This window comes from Periophthalmus magnuspinnatus, chromosome 1, assembly GCF_009829125.3.
Source record: "Periophthalmus magnuspinnatus isolate fPerMag1 chromosome 1, fPerMag1.2.pri, whole genome shotgun sequence".
Taxonomy (NCBI): domain Eukaryota; kingdom Metazoa; phylum Chordata; class Actinopteri; order Gobiiformes; family Gobiidae; genus Periophthalmus; species Periophthalmus magnuspinnatus.
In genome coordinates this window covers 3503472-3520815 of record NC_047126.1, presented here as the reverse complement: position 1 = coordinate 3520815, position 17344 = coordinate 3503472, and the positions used below count along the sequence as shown (strand labels likewise).

Below are 17344 nucleotides of genomic sequence, written 5' to 3'. Positions count from 1 at the left end.
TCTTTCCCTTTCCTCCCTGCACGCTTGGCCACGCAGGGGTTAAACGTCATTTGGTTGTAGGAAGTGGGTGGTGTTGGTGGTAGAGGATGAAGATGGTGAGGATTTTGTGTGGCAGCAACCAACCGCTCATCATTTCAGCGAGGAAATCAGCAGCAGCAGCAGCAGCAGGAAAGGACAGAACGAACCCAAACGAGGACCAGCCCGTTTGAATCTGACTCCTCTGCGCATGGACAGACCTGTTTTCTTTCTGTTTCAGCTCTGCCCAAACGGACTGCGCCGCGGTTTTATTCGTTTTTTTACCGCGGGATTTCCCCTCTGTGCCAAGCTGGAGCGCGCGCAGAGACATTTTTGAGACAAACCGTGGTGTTTCCAGGTCTTGGCGCAGATCATACATGTAGATTCGTCTTGATTTGGTCGTGAACAGCCGCGCTAATTTACGCACGGGGGATATTTTGAGCGCGCGGTGACTTGGTGTGCGGGACAATGACGCGCTCTGAATGAATGGCTTGGACGTGTTTACTTGTCTCTTCTCTGCCTTGGATTGGACCGACAGCTTGGGTTTTTCCTTCCTCAGCTGATCCCATGTCTCCAGATGGACACTGCAGCCTGTAGTAGTAGTAGTAGTAATAGTAGTGTGTAGTATTTGTAGTATTCTTCCTGTGGTCAGTATGGGATGCCCGGGGTTTAACGCACAAGTGGCGCACGCTGAACTTCATTTTCTTTGCGTTTTCGGTGCCTTTGCGGAAGTGTAGCATCAGCGTGGCGTTGTGTTAAGAGCTGCAGAGATAATATGAAGAGCCTGGGACGCTGTAAGGTCCAGTGTTGTTGAAGGGGCGCCTTGTCTGTAACCTGGCAACCACAGCAGCCACGCGACCTTGCTGCAGGTTTGAGCCCGGGCGCGCGCCATGGATGACTCTGGGATCATCCGAAGAAGAAGGATGCAGGTAGGACCCTTGGAATAACCCATAATCTGTTGAAAAACTCAGCCAAAGAGTGAGCTTTTTGCAAAATAGTCAAACAAATACATCAATCAAAACAAACCCCATGACTTTATATCACATTTTGGCTAAATTAGTGTTTGTTCTTTTGGTTTTGTGTAAATCAATTCAAGTTTGGCGCATGAGAGCTGGTTATATTCAGCCTGTAGGTCATTGCATTTTGCCTTTTGAGCACGTGAACCCAATGAAGTTTGTGTAGTTGTGATGTTTTAGCCCATGTTTGTGAAAAAATAACTAGTTAAAATGATAATCAAGCTGTTAAAATGTCAATGTTTCAAATGTTTTTCTATAAAAATCCACTTAAATGACCAGGTAAAATAAAAATACACCACTAAAATTCCAAATATACCCAGCACATAGTAGCACAATCATAATAACGCTTCCAGTCTTTGATGCCTCGTGTTCTTTTGCATGTGCTGAAGCTGCCCGCAGTCTCGTCTAGGTGTACTATTGTATTATATTTGCATGAAACTCGATGATGTAGTCGTTTAGCTCTCATGACAGACAAAACAAGCCTCCGGTAAAAGCTTCCAGCCATTCTCTGTGCCGTGGGGCGCCGGAGGAATCAAGTGTACAGCCCCTAGAAGCCACAGCTCACTTCCAAACCATTATCTGCTCGTGGCCCTTTGCTTTTTACAGGAAATGTACTTCACACCCTGCACGGTTAGGCTGCAGGAGATGATCATAAACACAAGAAACAGCTGGAGGATCGAACCGTGCAAAGGCTTCGGCTACTCCATCCCGGGCCGCTATTGTTAAGACCTCACGGATTAACGCGTTTGGTAAATTAAAGATGTTTCAGATAAGGCTCTCGTGTATGTAGACGAGGTGACAGACACGCCGGTCTGAGACACCTTCAGATTCATTTTCCACCTCTGCTTCTCTGCTGGCTCTGTGCCTCTGTGTGGCAGCTAGCTAGTGTAATTTTCCAAGCAGTGATGTAATGTTTTTGTGTTTGGTGACTTGTGCACAGCCTTGTTGTCAGCATGGGTCCATTCAGCAAAAGCGTAGCACTGGATGGACACGGGCAAGTTTGTCAGCGAACAAAATCACGCTAAAAATACTAATACTAATGCTAATACTAATCGTAAGCTAACTGGTTGTTGTTTAATTATCAAAACAAAGTAAACAAATGAGCGACAGTGGCTCAGTTGGTCGAGATGATCTAAAGGTCGCTGTTTCGAATCCCTCTCTCGACCAAAACATCACTGGTTGAGCCAAAAGACGCGCAGACCCACAGGTTGTTGGTGCGATTCCAGCTCCCACAGATAAACGCTGTAGTTGTGTTCTTAGCCAAAACACTACTTAACCCACCTGACCCTCAGCGTTTGCGTACACTCGTGACTCAATGTGTGATGTAAAGCGCTTTAGTGTGTCTTAAAGGTGGAAAAGCGCAGTATAAAATGTGTCCGTTTGCCGTTTTACATGTTTCTGGCTGAGTTTGTGACTTGGCACGCTCGAAAAACAAGAAAACATCCTTCGTTTTTATCAGGCAGATTATGAATCCAAGCAGCGAGGATGAAAACATAACGGTTTTTAGTCCACGCGCGCATCCAGTAAGCAATAAAACTGGACTTTATGGACGCGGAGAACATCCACCGGAGCCTCGCCTCACCTCACTTTTAACGAGCGCAGCACTTCACAAGACCAAACTCTATAAAAGTGTAATATTAACGTTTGTACGAGTTATCATATCGACTCCAACATGGGCCCCGCGTGCGTTTCCATTGACGAAGTGGTCGATATCCATATCTCAAACAGAGAAAGGCTAAATGCTGAGGCGCAGTTGTCGGGCCCATTAGCAGGACTAATGGTGCGTCCCGGGGGAATAGAACCGACCACCACCGGCAGTAGCAGCAGCAGCAGCGCGAGGGCTCTCCGAAAGGCTGAAAGGGCTCGGGACAGGATGAGACGGGCTGGAGGAGGGGGGGGAGGGACGGCCCGGCGTACATGTGGACCACTGTAGACTCCTTAAAGAGGCGCTTACAGCTCTGGGACCCCCTCATGGGCTGGGGCTGCTTCCTCTGAGCGTCAGGTTACACGGGACGCTTCAGTCACAGGTAAAGGATGAAGATCGGCCTCTTTAGACTCGACTTTTATCGTTAAAATTATCACAGAGCTGCGTAGATTAGGCTGAAAAACTGTGATCTGTCGTATTTGGTCTCATTGTCTCGACTTTACAGACTCGAAAACGCATCGTAAGACTTTTTATAATAAACACTTTTAAATCAAAATGTCAAAAAGTGAAATATTTCTTATATATAGAGGCTTCCAGTCGTTATATTTCAACCTCAGTTTTGTTAAAATGCGTTTTTAAAAAGTCTCATTGTGCAAATAGACATAATCGTTTGGCTAATAGTAATTCCCTGACTGATAATTGTTAGTTACAGCCCCAATAAATGATAGTGATTAAAACGTCCTGTGTTACGCAAAATTGAGTGAGGTTTAAGTCACGTTTGAACATTTTTACCGCCTTTATTATTATGAAAATGCTCTGTTCCACCTGGTGATGTCATGAAGTGGTAGTTTTCAAGTTTAACAGCTCCTTTTTACCTTTAGTTCAGTAGAGATCGTCAATTCCAGGAGCTGAAATGATCCAAATGAAGGTGTGTGGAGTTTAAAAACACAGACAAGCACTTCCTGTATCACCACATGATGACATCACAAGGTGGACCGGTGGGGTTTTTTTCAGTTTGAGACAAAAACTCAGCCTAAATGTGCAGGATTTGTGCGTTAAACAAGTGCGAATGAAACAAAACCCAACTCCAGGTCTGTTTATGATGAGAAAACAACATTATAAGCTCAATAATACATCAGAAAATGGCGTAATATGGGCCGTTTAAACACCGTAGAGGCTTTTTTTGTACGGACAAACTGAGTAACACTATCCTCACCTCCAGCCCGAGAGCGTTTCTGCCCGAGTTTGCACGATGCCTCTCACATCCCTCTCACTTTGCTCTAGTTTAATATGTGTAATATTTTGTTCTGGGCAGCGTGCCACATTTCAATATGCTAAGCACCGGGGACAGCAGTGCGATCAAGGCCCGTCCCTCTCCACCTTCCTCCTGTGCCGTCCTGTCTCCAGACTCTGAGTGGGCACAATCCAAAACGGGACGGTTAAAAGCGAGCGGGAATGACTTTGATACTTAAATATAGACCATAAGTATTATTACATCAGACACTGGAGTGGATGTTCTGCCAACGTTCAAGGCTTTTTACTTATTGGGAAAAGTTTGCTGTATCTTTCATTTGTCGTTTAATGAGTTTTGACCAAAAATCTGAAGCTGGCACTACTTTATAATAACTACACCTTAATTAGCCTTAATAAAGCATGAATAAAGACGGGTTCAAGTCTGCCCGGCGACCGCACTGTTAGCGTCACTACTTCCTGTCCAAGTTTATGTCTATGTTTTTGAAGAGCCACGATAAAATGAATAAATATTTAAAGATGAGGAAGTGGACAGGGAGCTGCAGGTGGGTCAGGGGTCAGGGGTCAGGGGTCAGAGGTCAGGGATCAGACAGTGGACAGGGAGCTGCAGGTGGATGTTACTGAAAACATGTTAAAAACTACACAAATAAAGTTAAAACTTCACCGGAGACACTTCTGTGTTTAGAAAGAGACATGTTTGTGCCTCGATGCTAATGCTAATGCTAATTTTGAAGCATAATAAATATTAAAACAACACCACAAACTGAAGTATTCTACATTTAAAAACAATCGGGTCATCTTTAGTTTAATCACTTTGAATTTTTGTTTTCTTATTTTAATAAAAGTGACTGTTCGTTTTGAGACACAGTGCGCTAGCTAGCGTGCTGTTGTAGTTATTAAGCCTAAATCATTCTAATCTATTTTTTAATCATGATTTAAGTCTTTGTTCATGTTTTCTTGAATCAGTGCAGTTATTAGAAAAGTGTTACTCTGAAGATTGTGTTACTTAAAGCTCCAATATTAAACAAAACTGACTCTTGTAGCTTTAAGTCATGTTATAATGTTGTTTATCTTCTCAAAAACAGACCTGGAGTTGTGTTTAGTTTCATTCACACATGTTGGAGCACTTCCTCTGTCACCACATGATGACATCACAAGGTGGAACAGAGAAAGGTGGAAAGAACTCAGTCTAAATATGCAGGTTTTTTGTGTGTTAAACATGTGTGAATGAAACAAAACACAACTCCAGGTCTGTTTGTGACGAGAAAATAACGTTATAACACAGATCTGAGAATAGAGTAATACAAGCACTTTAATGATGTCACCTCACAGCTCCGCCCACAACAGAAGAATATAAATATAAACCTAAAAAATAAACTAAATAAATAACTGAATAAATAAATAAATAATAACTAAATAAATATAAACCTAGAAAATAAACTAAATAAATAATTAAATAAATTAATAAAAACTAAATAACTAACTAAATAAATATAAACCTAGAAAATAAACTAAATAAATAAATAAAAATGAAATAAATATAAACCTAGAAAATAAACTAAATAAATAAATAAAAACGAAATAAATATAAACCTAGAAAATAAACGAAATAAATATAAACCTAGAAAATAAACTAAATAAATAAATAAAAACGAAATAAATATAAACCTAGAAAATAAACTAAATAAATATAAACCTAGAAAATAAATAAATAAAAACTAAATAAATATAAACATTGAAAATAAACTAAATAAACATAAACATAGAAAATAAAATAAATAAAATAAAAATAAACACGGAAAGTTATGACATATTCAAATGAATCGAAAGTTAAAACAAAGGCAGGACAGTCTGGTTTAGAGCGACTGTAAATGAAAGTTTTGTTAGAGCTGTACATTTTGCAAATACATCTAGAGACACGAACGAACTCATCCAGGGTCAGATTTAAAAGTGTAGAAGAGTTGGTTGTCATGGTCACTGGGAGCGTCGTGTGAGTGGTAGTTTCATGGCAACGACACGTACAGCGGCGTCGGACAGACACTGAGGGGGAGCAGGTGTTGGGGGTTTGATCCATTTGCTCTGGCCCATCACCCGCCGCACCACCCACATCCTCTTTTACGACTCTTCCTGGGTGGACCCCTCCCTCCTCCTCCTCCTCCTCTTCCTCTTCTCCTCTTTCTCCCTCTGAGTCACCCTGGACGAGCTCACTTCCTCTTGATCATAGACTCATTAGCCGGCCCAGAAAGTGCTCTCCCCTGTAATGAGTGATGTCATTCCCAGACATATGACGGCTCGCTCTGACCACCGCTGGGACGCCGACACAAAGCCGTCCCAAAATAATTTTCCGATGCCCCCGTTTTTGGCCTTCATGTTACGCTACACGAACTGCACATTTGGTAGATTAGTTTTATTTGAAACTACTCAAACATGGGACAATATTGAAGTTTTATGCGACAATTAACGATTATATCACGATAATGATTAAATTTGTTATGGATATGAATAATTAAAACTTTATAACAGAGAATATTATGGATGCACAGGGCCTCAACTGAAATTTGGGGGACCGGGGCAATAAGCCTCACATGGGCCCCCTGTACTACAAATTAATAGGAAGAAGGTCCAATTCTGGGCCCCCTAAGACCCTGGGGCCCCCGACAACAGCCCCCTTTGTCCCCCCCCCGTTGACTCGCCTGTGGATAAGTTGTTTTTTTTCTGCACATTTTGGTGATATAATAGCAATTATTACGATTCTTGTCAACCGTTTTTATCACGATAAACTGTATTGTTTATTGTCCCATCCCTTCTATTTACAAGAGATACACAGATATTTAGTTTTTGGTCAATCTGCTGCCTAGAAAATACACATAAAGCTTTATATTAACACTTTAATACTAGATAAAACATGACTACACAACTCTCTGCCGTAAAAAATCTGCCGTATATATCGCACCAAAAATATCAGCAGAGATTATTGACTATTCGGTAAAATCGGTATCAAACAAATTCATGCGTCAAAGTCAATATTTACTGAAAAATTGACTGCACCTGACATGTAACGTTTAACCTTTTCATCTGGACGCAAACTTTAGTTTTGCTTAAACACAAAATCTGGAACAACTCAAGCTTCATATCACAGAGAGAGAAATGAAATATGAAATAAAAGACACATCTGTAGTAATCATTTCTTATTTAAATACATAAAATTAATTATGTTTCTCTCTAGTACTTAATTTGGCCGATGTGACCAGTAGCTCGGTCGCTAATGAGTCAACAGAAAGGGAGGGGCACTTGCCGGTCTCTCGTACACGCCAGCGCACAAGCAAAGCATTCTGGGATTTGTAGTATTAGTGGTGCATGTGCTATACACCGGTGGGTCAGCTCTAATGCACATTTGACATGATCTCACGGGCCAAATGTAGTTAGACCACGTGCCAGATTTGGTCCGCGAGCCTGAGTTTGACATATGTGGTGTACGGTCTGGAAGGTAGTACCGCATGACGGAGAGATGGAGCGATACTTTCACTTTTTAGTATCGTCTATCGGCCTTAAATCTCCAGCGCAGGTCGATGTTTTGGTTTTTTTGTGCTTTTTTTTTTACTACCTTCTACTTTATTTGATACCGTACACACAGAAGACGTCAAATATATGAAGCAAAATGTATGGAATCACGTAGCAAAGAAAAAATATTAAAGAATATCTGTATTTGAGGGGAGTTTGTAGTAAATTTAACTGACATAATTGGGGAAAAATAATCAAAATCTGCCCTGAAAATATTGCCATCCATGAAAAAAAACCTGTATCGATCGATCTCTAGCTGCAAACATAAGGAATCAGACCTGAAATATCCATAATTATGTGCTCAGAATGAACATTTAATATGTAACCGCAGCTTCTTTTCCATTCTGAATCATTATATTTTAAGATGAACTTCACCCCAGAAATCCACGCTTCTAAAAAGTGCTCCTGGAGTTAACGATTCTCGCCCAGTTCTATCGTAGCACGAGCAAACAGGAAGTGCGCGCGGCCATACGTTATCAGAGACTGTTTGTGATTCTCAGCGGGAGTCTGAAGCGCCGCTGGCTCCCCATAGCTTTATATTAAGTACGTGCTTTAATGTCGCGCTGTGCTGCTGCCAGAGGTTCTTTTTTTACATTATTATGTCGAATCTGTCAAATCTGTAATGGACCAAGTTTTTACCAAATGAAGAGCTAATACTCCCCTGGTATTAATGAGGGTGTAGAGGCTGAAATGAGCTGAATTCTGAACTTGTTTGTGCTTTTGAAGAGCAGTTTTCGGGGCCTTATACACCGAAAGTTTGGACACATGATCTCATTTAATGTTTTTTCTTTTTTTTACATTTTCTATACACGCAAAAACGTCAAATATGTGACGCAAGATATATGGAATTATTGACTCTTTTGAGCTTTTAGCCATGTTTGAACATTGTTACCGCCTCAAAAACAGACCTGGAGTTGTGTTTTGTTTCATTCATTCTCTTTATTTTTAATCTGTAACATCTCCAAAGCTTAACACGCTCTGTTCCACCTTGTGATGTCATCAAGTGGTAGTTTTCAAGTTAACAGCTGCTTTTTTTTACCATTAGCTCAGTAGAGATTGATGCTGAAATGATCCAGATGATTCTAGTGGAGGTGTGTGGAGTTTAAAAACACAGTGGAGCACTTTCTGCATCACCACATGATGACATCACGAGGTGGAACAGAGTGTTTTCAGTTTGAGAGAAGAACTCGGTCTAAAAATGCAGGGTTTGTGTGTTAAAAATGTGTGAATGAAATCAACATTATAACATAGATCAGACAATAATGTAATACGGGCGCTTTAAGTCTGTCTCCACCCACAACAGAAGAATATAAATATAAACCTATAAAATAAACTAACTAAATAAATAAATAATAAATAATAACAAAATAAATATAAACCTATAAAATAAACTAAATAAATAACAAAATAAATAAATAATAACAAAATAAATATAAACCTATAAAATAAACTAACAAAATAAATAAATAATAACAAAATAAATATAAACCTATAAAATAAACTAAATAAATAACAAAATAAATAAATAATAACAAAGTAAATATAAACCTTTAAAATAAACAAAATAAATAAATAAATAAATAATAACAAAGTAAATATAAACCTTTAAAATAAACAAAATAAATAAATAAATAAATAATAACAAAATAAATTTAAACCTATAAAATAAACTAAATAAAAAACAAAATAAATAAATAAATAATAACAAAGTAAATATAAACCTATAAAATAAACTAAATAAATAAATAAATAATAACAAAATAAATATAAACCTATAAAATAAAATAAATAAATAATAACAAAATAAATATAAACCTATAAAATAAACTAAATAAATAACTAACTAAATAAATAAATAAATAATAACAAAATAAATATAAACCTATAAAATAAACTAAATAAATAAATAAAAACAAAATAAATATAAACCTAGAAAACTAACTAACAAAATAAATAAATAATAACAAAATAAATATAAACTAAATAAATAACAAAATAAATAAATAACTAAATAAATATAAACCTAGATTATTAATTATAACTGAAATCAGAAAACAGCGTAATAGGAGCCCTTTAAGATTTGACTAAATATCTCGTCTATTCTTTTCTATTTTCTAGATTTGTTGAAGTTTATAATTTTACTTTCCGGTTGGACACAGGCAGGTTCCTGGTAATCATAATGTTAACATGGACCAAAACAAAAATGGCTGTTTGATGACTAAACTAATCAAAATAAATGACAACACAATTATTTTTTTATGAAGTTTTAGTGGTCAGATAAATGCCTTAATTCTGCGTAAATTGTCAGTATTTTGGACGGAGTTTTTAGTGTTTTCAAGTTATTTTTTGCTGCTATAATATGCCACAGAGATCAGAAACTAGAGTAACACGGGCCCTTTAATGTCTATGTACCTTTTTAAAACGTATATATATTAAAAAATCGTATCTTTATGTACCATATTGAGTAAAAAAACAACAACTTTGCAGTAAAGAGTGGATTTTACATGCATTTCTGAGCCTGTAAGATCGTCACATGTCCTTCACGGTCTCGTTATCTGTGAAAAGGCCAAAGAGGATATCTCCAAATCAGATCTACGGAGGGGCCCGGGATGACTCGATAAGCATCTCAGGACAGACTCACGTGGGGAATTGACAGTAACCCGATCTCACCATAGTCTTGTGTTAAATAGAATCAGATCAGGGAAAGATGGGCAACAAGCTCCATAAAACATCCATCCCTCTGGATCCTAATCGCATCAGCGCCCCCTAATGCCATAAATACACCAGCAACTAATTTTGGATTGACGTTGGCTCCGTCGCAGTGCCAGACCTCCTTCTGTTTTTCTCTTGCATAAAACACAACATGTTTGAACTCATAAACATTTGGGAGAAGGAGGCGACGGCAGCTCAGTTGGTAGAATCCCGCTGTCGAGTAAACCTCAATCAATAATCAATATATGAACCTGGAACTGTATATTTTGAACGTCAGGATTTATCGTGAGGACTTTGCAAAAATGGGGAAAAAATGGGGTATTTTTTGTTGTAATTTGATAAGATTTGAGCTGTGGAGGAGTGAATAAGTGAATAAGTTTTTCTTTTATGGTTAATTATTGGTACGTTCTAGTGTTTATGTGCTGTATTTGTCTTGAATCAAAAAGTCTGATTTATTGGCAAGGCAAGTTTTTGTACAGCACAGTTCGTCTACAGGGTATTTTAAATTATATTAAATTAAATTAAAATCACAATGCAACAAACTGAAACATTAATAATCACAAATAATCATTATAAGATTAATATTTAATGGGAAAGTGCAGAATAAAACCCTTTCAGTCGTATGCACAGCTGATTCACCATGTTTAGTCCTGGTTTAGTCCTGGTTTAATCCTGGTTTAGTCCTGGTTTGGTCCTGGTTTAGTCCTGATTTAGTCCTGGTTTAGTCCTGGTTTAATCCTGGTTTAGTCCTGGTTTAGTCCTGGTTTAGTCCTGGTTTAGTCCTGGTTTAGTTCTGGTTTAGTCCTGGTTTAGTCCTGGTTTAATCCTGGTTTAGTCCTGGTTTAGTCCTGGTTTAATCCTGGTTTAGTCCTGTTTTAGTACCGGTTTAGTCCCACTTATGATGATTATGATGATTATTTGTAATTATTTGTTTTGATTTGTGTGATTTTAATGTCTTTCTTATTCTGTAAAACACTTTGAATTACCTTGTGTACGAATTGTGCTATACAAATAAACTTGCCTTGCCACTTTTTAGGCCTGGTTTAGTCCTGGTTTAGTCCTGTTTTAGTACTGGTTTAGTACTGGTTTAGTTCTGGTTTAGTCCCAGTTTTTAGTCCTGGCGATATATCAACAGGTCTACAGGTCCACTGTCGATATAAACATCAATGGTTGTGCGATTTGATCCACTGACCCACAGGTTGGCGGTACAATTACAGCTCCCACAGATCAATGGTGTCGTGTCCTTGGGCAAGACGCTTAACCCACCTCGCCTCCAGTGTCTCTGCACACTGGGTCTATGAATGTGTGAGTTGTTCATTGATGTAAAGTGCTTTGAGTGACTTGAAGGTGGAAAAGAGCTGCACACTGGTCCCTCGTTTATCGCGGGGGTCAAGTTCTAAAAATAACCCACAATCGACGAAATCCGTGAAGTATCAGCTTTATTTTTTACAGTTATTCTCTCTGTTTTTGTCTGTAAAACCCCTCACCACACACTTTATACACTTTTCTCACACAGGCGTTAACATTTTCTCACATTTCTCTCTCGTTTAAACACAAAGTTCAAACCTTCATAGGCGTCTTTGTCGGTGCAGAACGTTTCATCGACATTGTGGGTTTTGTCGGGGAGAAAACAAATCACAAACGTACAGAACTTCAGAGTCACACTGCGATCCAACGTTTATGTAAATTTGGAGGACGGAGGAGACTGATGGACAATGGTCTACAGTCCAACAGCCAATCAGGACGCAGAACACAATGCACGCTCATACAGTGTAAAAAAACAGGTAAAATTTCACACACAAAAATCCGCAAAAAAATGAGACCACGAAAGGTGAACCGCGATATAGTGAGAGACAACCGTGTAATACTTGGATGCCGGGAATATCAGGTGCTAAAACGGTCGTTGTGTCCTTAGGCAAGACACTTCACCCACATTTCCTGGTATGAAAATGTGAGTGGATGTTGGCGGTGGTCGGAGAGGGGCCGATGCCACAAATTGGCAGCCTCGCTTACGTCAGTCTGCCCCAGGGCGCCAGCGACTGCAGCGGTAGCGAGTGTGGAGTGAATGAATAATGCATGAAAATGTAAATCGACTTTTAGCGTCTGGATTTTAGCTCGATATAAAACTAAACCATTATTATTATGATTTAGAAATGTGTGGTGTTTTTTATTGTACAATGTCTAAAGTAATAACTGCGTACAAATATTTAAATCTTCCTTTTCTATCTCTGTTTCTCTCCACAGAAGGATCTACCGCTGCCTCGCAAAAGTAGCAGGTGAGTCTGCGCATGCTTTGGGAATAAAGGTTATTTTTTTACCTTTTTAGTACGACCTAACCTCAGGGGGCCGTCATAAAGTATATATCTAAAAACCAGCATGAAAACAGCGTTCACAGATCTGGATGATATTTTCAGTTACAGGAAAGTCTCGTTCGAAAGCTTCCTGCATGTTTAAACCTTGTGGGAGTCTGTTCCTTTCTGGGGCCAATCCACTGCACCACTGAGCTGTGCAATGGAAGTTCCGCTGTAAAAGTGGCCCACTGTGACCTTAAAACCCGCCTGGTCCAGGACGGCAGTGAGCGTAGCATAACAAATGGGTCAGAGCGTGTCTTTGAGATAGTGTATCCAAAATCTACCCTTTTTTTTTGCGCTCTGAATTTGACACAGCAACACGTTTTAGCTTAAACATCAGCGTTCCAGAGTGCAGCTGACAGATTCTCATCCTGTGTCCTCCGTCGTCATTGTAAACGCATTTAAATGATTGTTTTAATTGACGACTAAAATAAAAAAAACAAACAAACATTAATTCACTCGCTCTCGCCTTTGACCGGATCGTTAAATCCAGTCCGGCCTGGTGAGTTTGGATTTTTTTCATCTATTTGTGAATGAAACACAATATTTCCCTTTAAACAGATCCTCCACACTGTGTTTAGGTGAAAAAAACAACAAAAAAACTTAAAACAAAGATCAACTATTGAAATTCAAAGTACGAGGTCTCACTCTGCACTTACTCTAGAGAACTGTAAAGATCCTTAAACGCTCAGACGTCTCACTCTGACTAGTTTTTGAAGCCTATATTTATGTAAAAGCTTTTTATTAATTAAAACTTACGGGCTTCAACTCATTCTGTTTTAATCATAAACTGTTTAAAGAAGTAGATTAAGAGAGTGAGACGTCACCCGCAGCGTTCAGCTCCAAATGAAGCTAATCGAGGCTAGAGCAGTTATACGACCGCGAGTATCATAGCAACCAAAGAGCCAATCAGGAGCGAGGCTGTTGACGGCCCGCAGTGAATGTTCATATCTTGAATTACGGACACAAAAGCGAAAAAACAAACAAACCCAGGATCATGTAGAGCGGGTTAATATGAACATTTAAGACCAAAATGACGAGTCTGACAGCAGAGAGAGAGAAAGAGTTGACAGTTTTTAAATATAAACTGAATTATAAACAGCTAGCAGGTTAGATTTGTGCGTTTTTATCAAGAGTCTATGGATTTAACTAAAAAAAAACGTAAATTCTTAATGTAATTTGATCAAATAAACAAGTTTGAATAGATAAAACTAGTCATTTTTGAGATATTATTTTGTTAAGCTCTTTAATAAGTATGAATTGTATATCTGGGTAAAAGTACTTACATAAGCGATGGGTTTTAATGCATCTATTAGACTCTTAAATCCAACTGGAGCCTTGTACATTTATATGATTAACAAGGCTTTACTTTGTTCTAGGGCTGGTGATGTGACAAAAACTGTGTGGATCTGTCAGTGTTTTTGATTTCCTTTGACTTTGTCTCATAAAAACACGTACAAATATCTGTCAATATCCATTTCCGTGAACATAAACAACGCAGATAAAGTCGAATTTCTCCCTCCAAACTTTAAACTCCGCTCCAAACCACATGCTTTTCCTGACGTTCAGATAACTACGCAGCTCTTTGTTTGTTCTAAATATTATATGGAACAGCAGCGGCCATGTTTTGTTGTTTATAAGTGTTTTCAAACGCGAGTGCCAGGTACATTGTGAGATTTGGCAAAGCGTTTTTTTTAAGTTTTTTTTTTTTTATGGCTCTCGATAAAGGCAGACACTGTTGGCTCCCCACAGAGATGACATATTTAGAAACTTAATTAGAAGACCTGTTTCCAGAGCCAGACCCAGATCATCCTCTGAGTTTTGACAAAGACGTGTTATTAATATGTGGAATCCAACGAGGCCTGTCACGATAATTACTGTTTTTTTTAAGTATCGTGGTTATTTTTTGGGTATATGATCAGATTTGAGCTGTAAAAAGTTGAATTAATAACGTTTATGACTCGTTATAGATGCAAACTACGTAAAATAGTGTTTCATTCTGGTGTTTATTCTTTGCCGCTTGTGTTTTTTTTTGAGTTGGAACAGTTTTAATGGTTCAAATCTGCTCTTGGGTTGTTGCGTCAGTGGCGTAAATTAGTTAATATAATCGTTTATCGTTTATATTTACTTCAGCGACATATTGAACTTCAAAAACGTTACCGTGACAAACCTAAAGCCGACTTTTCGACCGTCTCCTTTCAGGGTTTTTCCTGTGTGCCGCTGTCCATGGTGCTGAAATCTTCCATCCATTTTCTGTTATTTACATCTCGAAAACATCTTTGGTTTGGAATTTCTTGCACGTCTCTTGTTATTTGTCAGTGTACTTTATATATTTCCCATTTAAGCTAATAGTGTTTGGCATTTTTTAACAGATATTACATAAATCTACACTACCTGACTCTCATTCAATTCTTTATTTTTACTACTTTCTATATTTATATACACACGGAATACCTCAAATACGTTGGCCTCTTCCCGTGTGAACTTGACGTTTGGATCCATGGCATTAATATGTGCAGTAACAATAAAAGAGGACCGGTTTCTCCAGGTAGAAGTCTTCAGAAAACCCCCACACACTGATCAATACCTGCTGTTTGATTCACTCCATCCACTGCAGCACAAACTCCACACCACAAAGCTCAAGTCCCACAAACACAGAGGGAAAAGTGAAGGAGGAACAACACGTGGAAAAAGCCCTCCATGCTTGTCGATATCCAAAATGGGCCTTCAGTAGATCTAAGAGAGATAAAAAAACAACAGGACAACAGGGAATCTGAACCGAGAAGGAAAGGTATAACTATTCCTTACGCAGCGGGTGTGTCTGAAAAGCTCCAGAGGATTTTCAGAACAGTTTGAGATTCTGGTCTTTTTCAAACCCAACAAACACTTTAAGACAGAAACTGGTTCATCCAAAGGGCAAAACTCTGAGCTATAAACAAAGTGATGTGTAATACTCCATTCAGTGAAGAGTGGAGTGAGCGTTACACTGGAGAAACTAAACAGCTACTCCATAAAAGAATGGACCAACAGCATCGAAAGAGCAGCTCAGGACCCCAGTCTGCTGTGCATCTACATCTCAAAGACACTAAACACTACTTTGAACAGAGTGAGGTTCAGAGCTTAGTCGAAAAGAAAAGAAATTGTTTGAGAGGAGAGTTAAAGAAGCTATTTTTTGGAAGGAATGGAGGCCTGAGATATAGCCTGTCCCCAATTTATAACTCCACCCTTAGACCCAAAGCAAACAAAGGGAACGAAGAGAACAAAAGAGCGAGCCAGTACGCCCATTGAAAGGTGATGTAGGTGTAGGTGATTAAGACTGAAACTGTAAACAATAACTGATCAGACCTGGATGACGGAGGGATTACACAGAAGGAGATATATATAGTGCGATCTTAAAGCGGTGGTCTTAAAGCGGCGGTCTTAAGGGGGTGGTCTGAAAGCGGTGCTCTTAAAGTGGTGCTCTTAAAGCGGTGGTCTTAAAGCGGTGGTCTTAAAGCGGTGGTCTTAAGGCGGTGGTCTTAAAGTGGCGGTCTTAAAGTGGTGGTCTTAAGGCGGTGGTCTTAAAGTGGCGGTCTTAAAGTGGCGGTCTTAAAGCGGTGGTATTAAAGTGGTGGTCTGAAAGCGGTGCTCTTAAAGCGGCGGTCTTAAAGCGGTGGTCTTAAGGCAGCTGTCTTAAGGCGGCGGTCTTAAGGCGGTGGTCTTAAAGCGGTGGTCTTAAGGTAGTGGTCTTAAAGCGGCGGTCTTAAAGCGGTGGTCTTAAGGCGGTGGTCTTAAGGCGGTGGTCTTAAAGCGGTGCTCTTAAGGTGGTGGTCTTAAAGCGGTGCTCTTAAGGCGGTGGTCTTAAAGCGGCGGTCTTAAAGCGGTGGTCCTAAAGCGCTGGTCTTAAAGCGGCGGTCTTAAAGCGGCGGTCTTAAAGCGGCGGTCTTAAAGCGGTGGTCTTAAAGCGACGGTCTTAAGGCGGCAGTCTTAAGGCGCTGGTCTTAAAGCGCCGGTCTTAAAGTGGGTCATATTCCTCGCGTGGCCGTCGCACAGTCTCATGCTGTGGTCCTGCTTTCCACTGTCATCGGAGAGTTCTGCATCTCGTCACCTTTGACCTCTGTGACTGGGTGGCAGATGTTGCAGATGGTGTAGCGGACACACACTGCGGGTCCCGTTTGGATCTAAGCGATAAAAGCTTTTTGGTTTTTCTTTTATGCGTAGCCATCTGAGCAGTAGATACACAGTTGACCCATATATCAGTTAGCCCATATTAGCACGTTTTAGCGTATCGGCTAACGGTCTTAAATCTCAAGGAAACTAAACTCATGCCCGTATACGCCCTCACCAGAGACTGTATATATAAATGGACATAGCTTACCTGCTAGCCGCCGCGTTCCAAATACAAAGTGAGTATTAGCGCGTTTCCGACTTCATCGACTTCTCTCTCTGCCGTCATTTTGGTCTTAAATGTTCGTATTAACCCGCTCTACATAATCCTGGTATTTTTGTTTCACTATTGTGTCTGTAAAAAATATGAACATTAATAACAGACGAATCAGGCGCCTTCTTTCCCTGAGGTCACTCCCGCTAGCGTTAGCAACAGGTTTGATTGACAGCGTTGCTAAGTGCCCACTCCCTGCTAAACCAAGGGGAGTTACCTTCAACGGCCTCGCTCCGGATTGGCTCTTTGGTTGCTACGATACGCACGGTCAGATTTCCAAATATGAAACTCTCTCCAAATTAGCCGCTATAACTGCTAGCCTCGATTAGCTTCATTTGGAGCTGAACGCTGTGGGTGACGTCTCACTCGGTTA

General features: G+C 39.6%; 1 protein-coding gene across 1 annotated transcript in view; it reads left to right on the top strand.

The window, feature by feature from the left end:
- The first annotated feature begins 65 nt into the window (after nt 1–65).
- mast1a (microtubule associated serine/threonine kinase 1a) overlaps nt 66–17344 on the top strand; it is an 88061-nt gene continuing 70782 nt past the window's right edge. Inside the window, exons 1-2 of the mRNA XM_033970053.2 lie at nt 66–944; nt 12445–12476. Coding sequence (XP_033825944.1) covers nt 906–944; nt 12445–12476 — 71 coding nt within the window. The 5' untranslated portion in view covers nt 66–905. The remainder of the gene's footprint in view (nt 945–12444; nt 12477–17344) is intronic.